Here is a 13,448-nt window from a genome sequence, read left to right as displayed (position 1 = left end):
GAGACTATGCCCCCTAGTTTTAGATTCCCCCATGAGAGGTAACATCCTCTCAGCATCTACCCTATCGAGTCCCCTCAGAATCTTATATGTTTCAATAAGATCTCCTCTCATTCTTCTAAACTCCAATGAGTATAGACCTAACCTGTTCAATCTTTCCTCATAAGACAACCCTTCCATACCCGGAATCAACCTAGTGAACCTTCTCTGAACTGCCTCCAATGCAAGTATATCCTTCCTTAAATAAGGGCACCAGAACTGTACGCAGTACTCCAGGTGTGGTCTCACCAGCACCCTGTACAGTTGTAGCATGACTTCCCTGCTTTCATATTCCATCCCACTAGAAAAAAGGCCAATATTCCATTTGCCTTTTGGATCACCTGCTGCAACTGTATGTTGACTCTTTGTGTTTCATGTACGAGGACATCCAGATCCCTCTGTAACGCAGCTCTTTGTAGTAATTCTCCATTCAAATATTTTGCTTTTTTATTTTTCCTCCAAAGCGGATGACTTCACATTTTCCCACATTATATTTCATCTGCCAAATTTTTGCCCATTCACTTAACCTGTCAATATCCATATGCAGACACTTTGTGTCCTCGTAACTTGCTTTTCCACCTATCTTTGTATCATCAGCAAATTTGGCCACAATACACTCTGTTCTGTCATCCAAGTCATTGATATATATTGTAAATAGTTGAGGCCCCAGCACTGATCCCTCCGCCACCCCACTAGTTACAGATTGCCATTTTGAAACTCACCCTTTTATCCCGACTCTTTGTTTTTTGTTAGTTAGCCTATCCTCTATCCATGCCAGCATATTACCCCCAATACCATGAGCTCTTATCTTGTGCAGTAATCGTTTATGTGGCACCTTATCGAATGCCTTTTGGAAATCCAATTATACTGCATCCATTGGTTCCCCTTTATCCATCCTGCCCGTTACTTCCTCAAAGAACTCTAATAAATTAACAGACACAATTTCCCTTCATAAAACCATATTGACTCTCCTTGATTGTATTGTGAGTCTCCAAATGTCCTGTTACTACTTTCTTAATAATGGATTCTAGCATTTTCCCCAATTGCAAATGTTAGGCTAACTGGTCTATAGGTTTCCTGCTTTCTGTCTCACTCCCTTCTTGAATAGGGGTGTTTATGTTTGCAGTTTTCCAATCTGCTGGAACCTTTCCAGAATCTAGTGAATTCTGGAAGATTACAACCAATGCATCCACTATCTCTGTAGCCACTTCCTTTAAGACCCTCTGATGCAAGCCATCAGGTCCAGGGGACTTGTCAACCTTTAGACCCATTAGTTTACCTAGTACTTTTTCTCTAGTGATTTTAGTTCCTCCCTCCCCTTTGCCCCTTGATTATCTACTATTATTGGTATGTTATTAGTGTCTTCTACTGTGAAGACAGATACAAAATATCTGTTCAATTCCTCTGCCATTTCCTTGTTTTCCATTATTATTTCCCCAGTCTCATCCTCCAAGGGACCAATGTTTACTTTAGCTACCCTCTTCCTTTTTATATACTTGTAGAAGCTTTTATATTTCTTGCTGGTTTACTCTCATAATTTATGTTCTCCCTCTTTAATATTCTTTTAGTCATCGTTTGCTGGTTTTCAAAGTTTTCCCAATCTTTGGGCTTACCAGTAATGTTTGCCACTGCTTATCCACCGTCATACCATCTAATCTGTCATTAATATATATCAAGAAAAGCAATGGTTCTTGTACGACCCCTGGGGAACACCACTGTACACCTCCCTTCAGTCCGAAAAACAACCGTTCACCACTACTCTCTGTTTCCTGTTACTTCGTATCCATGCTGCCACTATCCCTTTTATTCCACGGGCTTCAACTTTGATGACAAACCTGTTATGCAGCACTTTATCAAACATCAAATGCCTTTTGGAAGTTCATATACACCACATCAACCGCATTGCCCTCATCGACCCTCTATGTTACCTCATCAAAAAACTCAAATCGTGTTTAACTAACTTGATAGCCATTAACAAACCCGTGCTGGGTTTCCTTAATTAATCTACCCTTGTCCAAGTGATTTGTTAATTTTGTCCCAGCTTATCATTTCTAAAAGCTTCCCCACTACTGAGGTTAAACTGACTGGCCTGTATTTGTTGGGTTTATCCTTACACCCTTTTTTTGTAAGGAATCTTACATCACCAGGTTATACTATAACCTGGTGTTGTAAGATTCCTTACATTTGTACACCCCAGTCCATCACCGGCATCTCCACATCACCCTTTTTTTGGACAAGGGTGTAACATTTGCAATTCTCCAGTCCTCTGGCACCACCCCAGTATCTAAGGATGATTGGAAGATTATGGCCAGTACCTCTGCAATTTCCACCCTTACTTCTCTCAGCAACCTAGGATGCAGCCCATCTGGATTGGTTGAATTACCTACTTCAAGTACAGCCAGCCAGACAGATGCAAAGTACTCACTTAGTACCTCAGCCATGCCCTCTGCCTCCAAACATGATCTCTTTTTTTGGTCTCTAATTGGTCCCACCACTCCTCTTACTGCCCTTTTACTGTTTACATGCCTATAGAAGACTTTTGAATTCCCTTTTTATGTTGGCTGCCAGTCTATTCTCACACTCTCTCTTTGCCCCTCTAATTTAGTTTTTCACTTTCCCTCTGAACTTTCAATATTTAGCCTGGTTCTCAGATGTATTATCAACCTGACATCTGTCATACACCCCTTTTTTTCTGTTTCATATTACTGTTTATCTCTTGTCATCCAGAGAGCTCTGGCTTTAGTTGCCCTACCTTTCTCCCTTGTAGGAATGTACCTAGACGGTACCTGAACCATCTCCTCTTTAAATGCCGGCCATTGTTCAATTAGTTTTGCCTGCCAATCTTTGATTACAATTTACCCGGGCCAGATCCGTTCTCATCCCACTGAAATTGGCCCTCCTTAACTTGAATATCTTTTTTACTTTAGAGTGGTCTTCGTCCTTTCCATAGCTAATCTAAACCTTATGATACTATGATCACTGCTCCCTAAATGTTCTCCCATTGACACTTGCTCCACTTGGCCCACCTCATTCCCCAGAACCAGATCCAGCAATGCCTCCTTCCTTGTTGGGTCGGAAACGTACTGGTCAAGAAAGTTCTCCTGAACACACTTCAAAAATCCCTCCCCCTCTTTGCCTCTTACACTATTACTACCCCAGTTTATATTAGGATAGTTTGCTCCTCTATATCTTTCCCATTAGTTGGTGGCCTATAGAATACACCCAGTAGTGAAATGGCACCTCTATTGTTTCTTAACTCTAACCAAATAGATTCTGTTCTTCACCCCTCCAGGAAATCCTCTCTCTCCAGTACTGCAATATTCTCCGTAATACTGCCACCACCACCCCCCCCTCCTATTTTTCCTGAGCACCTTGTATCCAGGAATATTTAGTACCCAATCCTGCCTTTTTTGAGCCGGGTCTCCGTTATCGCCACGACATCATTTTCCCATGTGGCTAATTGCGCCTGCAGCTCACTAATACGCTTCACACATGCACTGTAAACCTATCTTAGACCTCCTTATATTCTCTCTTAATCTGATCCCACCTAATACTATACTATTTCTTACTCTAATGGTAGCTGTTTCTCCCAATCCTTTGTGCACCTTGTTTCTCCTCTCTAATGCTACACCCTGGTGCCCATCCCCCTGCCAAATTAGTTTAAGCCATCCCCCACAGCACTAGTGAACCTCCCCACAAGGACATTGGTCCCAGCTCTGTTGAAGTGCAACCCATCCGGACTGTACAGGTCCCACTTCCCCCAGAACTGGTCCCAATGCCCCAGGAATCTAAAGCCCTCCCTCCTGCACCAGCTCTCCAGCCATGCATTCATCTGCTCTACCCTCCTATTTCCATACTCACTAGCACGTGGCACCAGGAGTAATCTGGAGATTATTACCTTTTAAAGTCCTACGTATTAATCTCTTTCCTAACTCTCTAAAATCTTCCTGCAGAACCTCATCCCTCTTTCTACCTATGCCGTTGGTACCGATATGGACCACGACCTCTGGCTGTTCATCCTTCTCCTTCAGAATGTTCTGCAGCCACTCGGTGACATCCTTGACCCTGGCACCAGGGAGGCAAAGTACCATCCTGGAATCACGTCTCCGGCCACAGAAACGCCTGTCTGTTCCCCTAACCATTGAATCCCCTTTCACTATTGCTCTCCTGACCTTTCTCCTCCCCCCTCCCCTGTACAGCTGGGCCACCCATGGTGCTGTGGACTTGGGTCTAGCTGCACTCGCCAGAGGAGCCCACTCCCTCACCAGTATTCTGGTTAGATAATACCTTAGTTCTTGACATCATTATCACTTTACTTCACTTTTTTTAATTCTCAGGATTTGGATGTCGCTGGCAAGGCTTGCATTTATTGCCCATTCCAAGTTGTTCTGAGAAGGTGGTGGTGGGCCTTCTAACTGAGTGGCTTGCTAGGCCACTTCAGAGGCCAGTTAAGAGTCAATCACTTTGGTGTGGGACTGGAGTCACATATAGGCCCAGACTGGGGAAGGACGGCAGGTCTCCTTCACTAAAGGACATTAGTTGGGTTTTTATGGAAATCCGACTGATCTAAAAAATGTTTTTAAATTGTTCAGTCATGGTTTTATAATCAAGGATGGACAGCTATTTTATTTTTACTTTGAACAGACCTCTCGCTCTGTCTTGCTTCTCTCTCTCTCTCTCTCTCTCTCTATCTCTCTCTCTATCTTTCCCTCTCTCTGGGATGGTATCACTTGAATAGTGCACTTCATGTGCATGTGGTGCTGTTTTTTAGTCATCTCTGTAACCATCTAAGTTATATTGATGGATGAAATGATTAAATTCTCTGTGCTGTGGTGACTGTCAGATGGAGTTTTGACTTCAGAAATTCAATCCCTTTCCAATACTGGCTGAGACCTATTTCAAATGTCACAGGTCAGGCAGACTAAGGAGCAGTTGCTTTGGCTTGTTGCCCTGCCTGATGAAGCATGCAGTAGTGGAAGACAGACTATTTATTTGATCTGCTTCAGCAACTCCATTCCTCCAACTGAAGCAAATGTTCCAATGCAAATGGAAAATTACATAGAAAGCACAACACAGAAACAGGCCATTCGGCCCAAAAGGTCCATGTCGGTGTTTAAGCTCCACATGAGCCTTCTCCCTCCCTACTTCATCTCACCCTATCAGCTTATCCTTCTATTCCTTTCTCCCTCTTTGTGTTTATCCATCTTCCCCTTAAATACATCTATGCTAGCTGCCTTAACTACTTGTACAGAGTCGTACAACACCAGGTTATAAGCTGGTGTTGTACGATTCTGTACATTTGTCCACCCCAGTCCATCACTGGCATCTCCACATCATTAACTACTTGTGGTAGCGAGTTCCACATTCTAACCACTCTCTGGGTAAAGAAGTTTCTCCTGAATTCTATTGGATTTATTAGTGACGATCTTATATTTATGGCCCCTACTTCCGGTCTCCCCCATAAGTGGAAACATTTTCTTTACGTCTACCCTATCAAACCCTTTCATAATCTTAAAGACCTCTAACAGGTCACCCCTCAGCCTTCTCTTCTAGAGAAAAGAGCCCCAGCCTGCTCAATCTCTCCTGATAAGGATATCCTCTCAGTTTTGGTATCATCCTTGCGAATCTTTTTTGCACCCTTTCCAGTGCCTCTATATCCTTTCTATAATATGGAGACCAGAACTGTTCACAGTACTCCAAGTGTGGTCTAACCAAGGTTCTACACAAGTTTAACATAACTTTTCTGCTTTTCAATTCTTTCACTCTAGAAATTAACCCCAGTGCTTGATTTGCCTTTTTTACAGCCTTAATAACCTGTGTTGCTACTTTTAGTGATGTGTATCTGTACCCCCAGATCCCTTTGCTCCTCTATCCCATTTTGACTCTTCTTATCCAAGCAGTATGGAGTCTCCTTATTCTTCCTACCAAAATGCACCACCTCACACCAATTGTGGCACTAGAACTAGCAGGGTACAGGGATAGAGGTGGCTTGTGAAAAATCTACTAAGAAGAATTGGTACTGGATTTTACTGGTCTTTCACACTTGTGATGCAAGGTCTGTACTCCTGTCACAGTGAGCGGTTGTTAGGAATGTAAATGTTTGTAATAATATAGACAAAAGGCTGCAGTCCTGCACCTATACAGCAAGGATGAATTCTTGGACACGGTCAAACACTTGCCATTTATTAATGATTAAATGTTAGACACCCTCACAACTAACACCGAGATCACAAAGGATGCTTTGCCGCAGAAGAAACACGTTACAGCTCAACCCTCCAGATGTCTCCCTTCTTCATCTCCCAACCTGTGGCATAAGAAATAGGAGCAGGAGTAGACCATACGGCCCCTTGAGCCTGCTCCTCCATTCAATCAGATCATGGCTGATCTTCTCCCTCAACTCCACTTTCAAGCCCGATCCCCATAATCCCTTGATTCCCATAGTGTTCAAACATCTATCGATCTCAGCCTTGAATATACTCAACGACTGAGCATCGATGGCCCTCTGTGGTAGAGAATTCCAAAAGATTCACAACCCTCTGAGTGAAGAAATGTTTCCTTGTCTTAAATGGCCGACCCCTTACCTTGCGACTTTGACCTCTAGTTCTAGACTTTCCAGCCCAGGGAAACTGCCTCTCAGCATCTACCCTGTCAAGCCCTCTTAGGAATTTTATACGTTTCAATGAGATCACCTCTCAATCTTCTAAACTCTAGAGAATATAGACCCATTCTACTCAATCTCTCCTCATAGGTCAACCCTCTTATCCCAGGAATCAATCTAGTGAACTTTTGTCACACCCCCTCTAAGGCAAGTATATCCTTCCTTAGGTAAGGAGACCAAAACTGTTCGCAGTACTCCAGTTGTGGTCTCACCAGAGCCCTATATAATTGCAGCAAGACATCCTTACTCTAATACTCCAACCCCTTTGCAGTGAAGGCTAACATACTATTTGCCTTCCTAATTGCTTGCTGTACCTGCATATTAACTTTCTGTGTGTACAAGGACACCCAAATCCCTCTGACTACCAATATTTCTTAGTCTTTCACCTTTTTAAAAAAAAAATGTTGTTTTTCTATTCTTCTTACCAAAGTGGATAATTTCACATTTCCCCACATTATACTTGATCTGCCATCTTCTTGCCCACTCACTTAACCTGTCTATATCCCTTTGCAATCTCTTTGCATCCTCCTTACAGCTTAGTTTCCCACCTAGCTTTGTATCGTCAGCAAACTTGGATACATTACACTTGGTCCCCTCATCTAAGTCATTGATATATATTGTAAACAGCTGAGGCCCAAGCACTGATCCTTGCGGCACCCCACTAGTTACAAACTGCCAACTCGAAAATGACCCGTTTATTCATACTGTCTGTTTTCTGTGTGTTAACCAATCCTCAATCCATGCTAATATATTGCCCCCAATCCCATGAGCCCTAATCTTGTGTAACAATTTCTTGTGTGGCACCTTTCATAAAACCATGTTGACTCTGCCTAATTATATTATGATTTTCTATGCGCCTTGTTTCTACGTCCTTAATAATAAATTCTAGCATTTTCCCTACTACTGATGTCAGGCTAACTGGCCTATAGTTCCCTGTTTTCTCTCCTCCTTTCTTGAATAGCGGGGTTACATTTGCTACCTTCCTAATCACAGCCACGATTTTACTCCATTTATACTGTTGCTAGCTGCGTTAATCCTATAGGCCTCGGCATCCATGACCCTTCTCACAGTCTCAATCTCTATTCTGATGTTATTGTCTCGAGTTGTATAGGAAATCATTGGTGTTTTGGGTTTAGCAAGACATAAAAGGAGCCATGCTACCAAATCAACGATGTTGAGTCTCCAGTTTAAAGTGATAAAGTGAATCTAAATGTAAACATGTGCAAGCCTAGCCCAGAAGCAGGTTATAGTTAACCTTTGTGTAGACATTGTATGGTTAGTTGCTTGTTCAAATCCCAAACCTGCGACTTCCACCACAAGGGCAGCAGGTGCACGGGAACATCATCACCTCCAAGTTCTCCTTAAAAGTCACACATAATCCAGGGTGGACAAATATCGGCCATTCCTTTATCGTCGCTGGAACAAAATCATGTGACTCCCTATGTAACAGCACTGTGGGAGTACCTTCGCCACACGGACTGTAGCAGTTCAAGAAGGCGGCTCATCACCATCTTCTCAAGGGCAGCTAGGGATGGGCAATAAATGCTGCCCTTGCCACGACACCCACATCCCGAGAATGAATTTTTAAGAAAGAAAGCAACAGTGAAAACTAAGCTTTCCCCCAAATACTACCATGAATTAAGAAATCATCCTCTGGACTTGAAAGATCCTCCTTTTACCATTATCCATCTTGTGGATAATTCTAGAATTATTTCTTCCTAGACTTCAGTTGTTTTAATTTCAGTGTTAACTCAAGGGAACTCAACCCTGAATTTTGGAATTCCAAATTCTATGTCCCTCTCTACTCTAATTTCAATTCCTCTGATGGGTATCTGTGTGTTTAACTCTATTCTGATTGTTTCATTAATTTGTATGTAAAAAGTAGGTTTCTCCATGGAGCAGGTATCGGTGCCTTGGATAAAAAGTTTAAATCAGTGGTGATACAGTATATGTCCTCACTTTTTTTGAACCACATTAACCATTTCATGTGGTGGTGTTGTCAATGTGACTGAACATGTCTGAGACCTGTTCTAAGAACATAAGAAATATGAGCTGGAGTAAACCACATGGCCCCCGAGCCTGTTCTTCATTGCAGCTTCATCATGCATTATGCATACTCATTGCCTTTCCCGTAACATATCACATTTACACACACAAAAGGTCTGGAGGCCTTTGATTAGAATCTCAGTTTATTCCAGTTTATTTTTGTTTCATTGTTTTATTTTGTTTTGAGATACTGTAATGTGGGGAGTATTAATAAAATGGATAAACCTGCAATATGTTAAAAACTCGTGTCTCATTGTTAGGAATGTAACTTATTGAAAACGGGAAAGCTTTTTTTTTCTGACACTCTGGGGTGCCTTATTGCCTTACAGATTCATTCCAGATTCCTTGCAGTGACATTACATCAAGCCAAAGCTCTACAAGCCAAAGCTCTACACTCTGCCCGAGGGGATTTCTCCCTGACTGCATCCCCCCGGCATACAATGGCAGGAAGGCTCCAAATGGTTGCCTTCCCCCACTTGACCACTTGATCTTAGCCAAAAGGCCGAGAACGCTACTGAGTGTATGAGGTATAAGCAGTAAAATTGCACCACCAATTGGGGTCTAAAATCAGTGCCCTATGTGATCAACTCACATTTCACACATGCAGAACTGCTGGACCCTGAGGGTTTAGACCCATTGACACTGAATTTCTTTGCAGGTTCTGCCAGACTCCTGCTGTAATTCTGAAATCTACTGAAAAATGGTAGGGATCCGGTTGGACGGATTATGGGATTTCCCAGTTGGCCTTGAGGGATAAACCTCAGCTCACCCTTTAGAAGGCCAATGATGTCAGTTGGTGTTGCCTGGTAGGGGGACTCCCGGTGCTGGGATTGCAGTCTGCAGATTTTCGGGGCTCATTTATTTAGTCCGCACCAAGATTGTCTCCTGTGTGTCCATGGGCTTGAATGTAGGATTTAAAACTGGATATTCCTCTTTCTCTCTTTTTCAATATTGCCTGCAGTATATTTGCATGCCAAAGATGATTGCTTAACTCAGCGTTGAATCCTTACTGTAAATAGGACTCTAGCTGACGTGACCTTTCCCTGCTCTCCTTTACTAGGTGCTGGCAATCAAGTTGGCTGAGAAAGAAGGTGCTCGGGTTGTATTGGCCACAGACCCGGATGCAGACAGACTGGCTGTTGCAGAACAGCATGAGGAGTAAGTATTAGTAATTACATTTTACAAAATAATTTCTGAATCTTATGATTGTAAAGACATTTTTTCTTAAATTCTAAATGAAACAACCACTGTTCACAGTAAGGCATGTTTAACACTGCATGGTGCATATGGTTTTCTTTAATACCCCATTTGCTTCGCATGGTTGCCTCTGACAGCAAGCACATTGTAAGCAACCCTGTAAATTAAAAGGAACTCTTGCTGCCTGAGGCTGCTTCGAGATGGATCTTTGCCATTTATCTCCAACTGGGTTCCAGTGCCAGTGATAATTTGCATCTCCCATTTCTGGTCCGTCCATGGGTGGGCTGATCTCTCAGCCCGCCCGTATAGAGCACCAACATAGATCCCCATTGCTGGCCTGTATTGACCTTTCGCTGATGAATTTGTAACGTTGGAGCAATTGCACATACGTGAAACGCGTACATGTGCTATTGTCCATTGCCACCAAATCCATCGTGGGCTATCAATCAGAGACTAGACAGCAAAAGGACAGGGTGCAGTATAATCCGTGTAACATTAATGAGACATAAATCTCGCCCTGCAATGTAAACTCCATTGCCTTTTAGAGCAGTGGGTGGAACATGTGGGTGTCACGAGGGTTACAGTCTGCCAGCAGCTTGCAATCCCAGTCATGCCTGGGCACTTCACTGCTTTAAAGATAAAATTGCAAAGCAAACTTTACATTTATACATGTTTTAAAAGTTCAAAGAAAGTTAAATAGTATTGAGCCAGTTTCATACCAAAGGTCATTGTAAGGTATGGGGACTTTTCCATTATAAAATTGCACTCCATTACTTGACATTGCATCAGAATCTGTAACTGAATTGATCATGTGTGCTTTTTGCTTACCTCCAGCATGTTCCAAAAGTTTTTTTTAAATTAAAATCACTTTAATAAATTGCCTGCAATATTGCACAAACTCAAGATGAATATGTTTTTTTGTGAACATGGTGACGAGAGAATTGGGGGAGAGAATTCAGAATCTTATTCCACAAAGTCACCTTGCAACATGGCAAAATTGAATGGGAATGTTAACATGGGAATTTACAATGATAAATGTTGACACAAAAACCGTGACAACAGGAAGATTTGTAATAATAGATCATTTTTCCAGGTTCCAATTTGCTTTTCTTTCTTTTGATTTGGTAGATTTGTTTAAAAACTGCAGGAAATGACAGCACAGTTTGTTGTGTTACTGAGCTGTGTGGACCAGGAAAGTCTCAGGTTTTATTCCTGGGCCGTGTCAGATGGTGGTAGAGATAAGACACTGCAATTGGTTTTGAGCTATGCTAAGGAACTGAAAGGGTGGGAATTAATGGGAGGTCTTGTTTCTGAATTCTGTCCAGCAATCCCTGCTGGAAGGATGAAATTGGAAAACTGACTTCTTTTCAGGACTAAAATAGATATTGTATAAAGTAAATCTTGTTTGCTCAGTTATTACCTGTGGTGATCACACCTTTATATCATGGACCCTGTCTTATTGGTTCCCTGAAGGCTCCATTAATACCTTCACCACATGGGACTACATCGGTTCAAGCAGAAACCCCACTACCACCACCTCAGAGCAACTAGGGATCGGTGATAAATGCTGGCCTTGCCAGTGATGCCCATATCCCAAGAATTAATTAAAAATAGTGAGGTTTGACTATATTATAGAAAGAGAAGAAATGTCTGTGAAGCATTTCAGCCAATTTCAATACCAGTTTTAGAAGCTGAACCATTTAAGCATGTAAGCCTTGATCTACAGGTTGTGGCAATTCATCATTTAAAAGAATGTTCAGCTAACCAGTAGCCTAGCGACTGAAAGTGATGCCCAGTGTAACATTAAGCCACACAGTCCAAAAATCTGAGATTCAGTTCCCAGTCTGTGCTGAGTTAGCTTATGAGAGCTAGGGATTTATCAGTGGGTTTGGTGTCTGTGGGCTAGGGAAGTTTTTAAAAAAAACATGAGCAAACAGTTAGGATTCCCACTCCATGTCAACTGAAGACCGGTTTAGCTGTGATGCCCTTCATGGTAAAATAGCCTGTTTACACAGGTGAAGAATAGCCACTTGAGTGGAGGGCTGGAGCATCCATAAAACCTTACCCCAGCAAGAGTTAGGCCTTCAGGTTGGAGGCAGGGGCAGGGGAATAATTTTCATGCACAAATGTGGCACAACTTCATTGAATCATGGGAAGCGGGCTTCTGTCTCACAATGTCGCACACCTCTAAATAGCTGTGGTGAATCATCATGAAGATGATGCTGAATGCAGACACTCAGTATCTGAACTGAGAAATGTTCCATTCCTCAGCACGAGCATCTCTCACCTTGAAGAGCACAAAGATTCATACAGAAAAATTACCCAAAAATATCTGGCAATCTAACATGACCTGCTTCTGTCTTGTTGCAGTGGCAGTTGGAAGGTGTTCTCTGGCAATGAGCTAGGAGCACTCCTGGGGTGGTGGATGTTTAAGTGTTGGAAGGACGAACATCCAGATCCGGCTGACGTGAAGAATGTGTATATGCTGGCAACCACAGTCTCTTCCAAAATCCTCCAAGCACTTGCAATTAACGAAGGTTTTCACTTTGAGGTGAGGTACAGGTTTACAGGCATTCAGAAACTTTGCTGATATTTTTAATAAGGAGGCTTCTTTTCAGACTTTGATTTCTTGATCAGATTTTCAAAAGATAATGGGTAGGAGACGGGCATGTTCACTAAAGTGACTGAAGACCATATTTGGGCCGCTACCGTTAGCCCTGGGGAGGTTGCGGGGGGTGGTGGCGGGTGAAATTAGCCAATCCCTCCACTGCTATTCAGTGACCCACCCCCCGCTGGAAAGTGGGCATTGGGTGCGACTGTGAAGCTCCTCCATTGTTAATACTCTGCTAACACTCACTGATCTTACACACAAAGGATGGATACTTGGGGAAGGTACCAAAGGGTGGCTGGCAACTGTAGAACCATCCCCCAGCAAGAGTCGATGACTTTAGGGCAGTGTTGTCCAATACATTAACCATGTGGCTAATTGGGGATCCAGATGTATTTCTGATTAGTGAATAAAAAATGAATAACAGACACAGTCGTTGGGCACATGATCTCAATACTCATTCACATGAGTCTGCATGTGAACTTTAACCTTTTTGTGCATTTGTTGGTAAAATAGTAGAAATGAAAAGCAGAGTGTGTGAGTGTTTTTTGATCGTTGTGAGTGCTTTACTTCCTTGGTTACTGAATGGTGGTAGATGTTTGTTAAATAAATATACGGATGTGAAGTACATTTACCTGTATTGGGTGTATTTTCTACTAAAATGAGTGCATGTGACTAAAACAGTGTCACCATAGCAGCACCTGTGGATAGTCAGTGATTTCAGTTGGATAATCTAAATCAACAGTGCTTTAGGAGAGAAAAGGCACACCAATCCATTCCATTGCCAGTTGTGTTGCCTACCTCATGCAGTACTTTCATTCAAAGGAAGCTGTTCATGCAGGCTTTTTGCCGAAGCTGTCCTAGTGTGTGTACGGTGCAGTGACTGTGTTCTTAGTCTCTGTT

At 42.5% G+C, this 13,448-nt stretch overlaps 1 protein-coding gene across 1 annotated transcript in view; it reads left to right on the top strand.

The window, feature by feature from the left end:
- pgm2l1 (phosphoglucomutase 2-like 1) overlaps positions 1-13,448 on the top strand; it is an 82,678-nt gene that overhangs the window by 47,964 nt on the left and 21,266 nt on the right. Inside the window, exons 8-9 of the mRNA XM_067985581.1 lie at positions 9,801-9,898; positions 12,308-12,488. Coding sequence (XP_067841682.1) covers positions 9,801-9,898; positions 12,308-12,488 — 279 coding nt within the window. The remainder of the gene's footprint in view (positions 1-9,800; positions 9,899-12,307; positions 12,489-13,448) is intronic.

This window comes from Heptranchias perlo, chromosome 6 (genome assembly GCF_035084215.1).
Source record: "Heptranchias perlo isolate sHepPer1 chromosome 6, sHepPer1.hap1, whole genome shotgun sequence".
Taxonomy (NCBI): domain Eukaryota; kingdom Metazoa; phylum Chordata; class Chondrichthyes; order Hexanchiformes; family Hexanchidae; genus Heptranchias; species Heptranchias perlo.
Note: the sequence above shows the minus strand (reverse complement) of the source record. Positions and strands in the feature narration are given on the sequence as shown.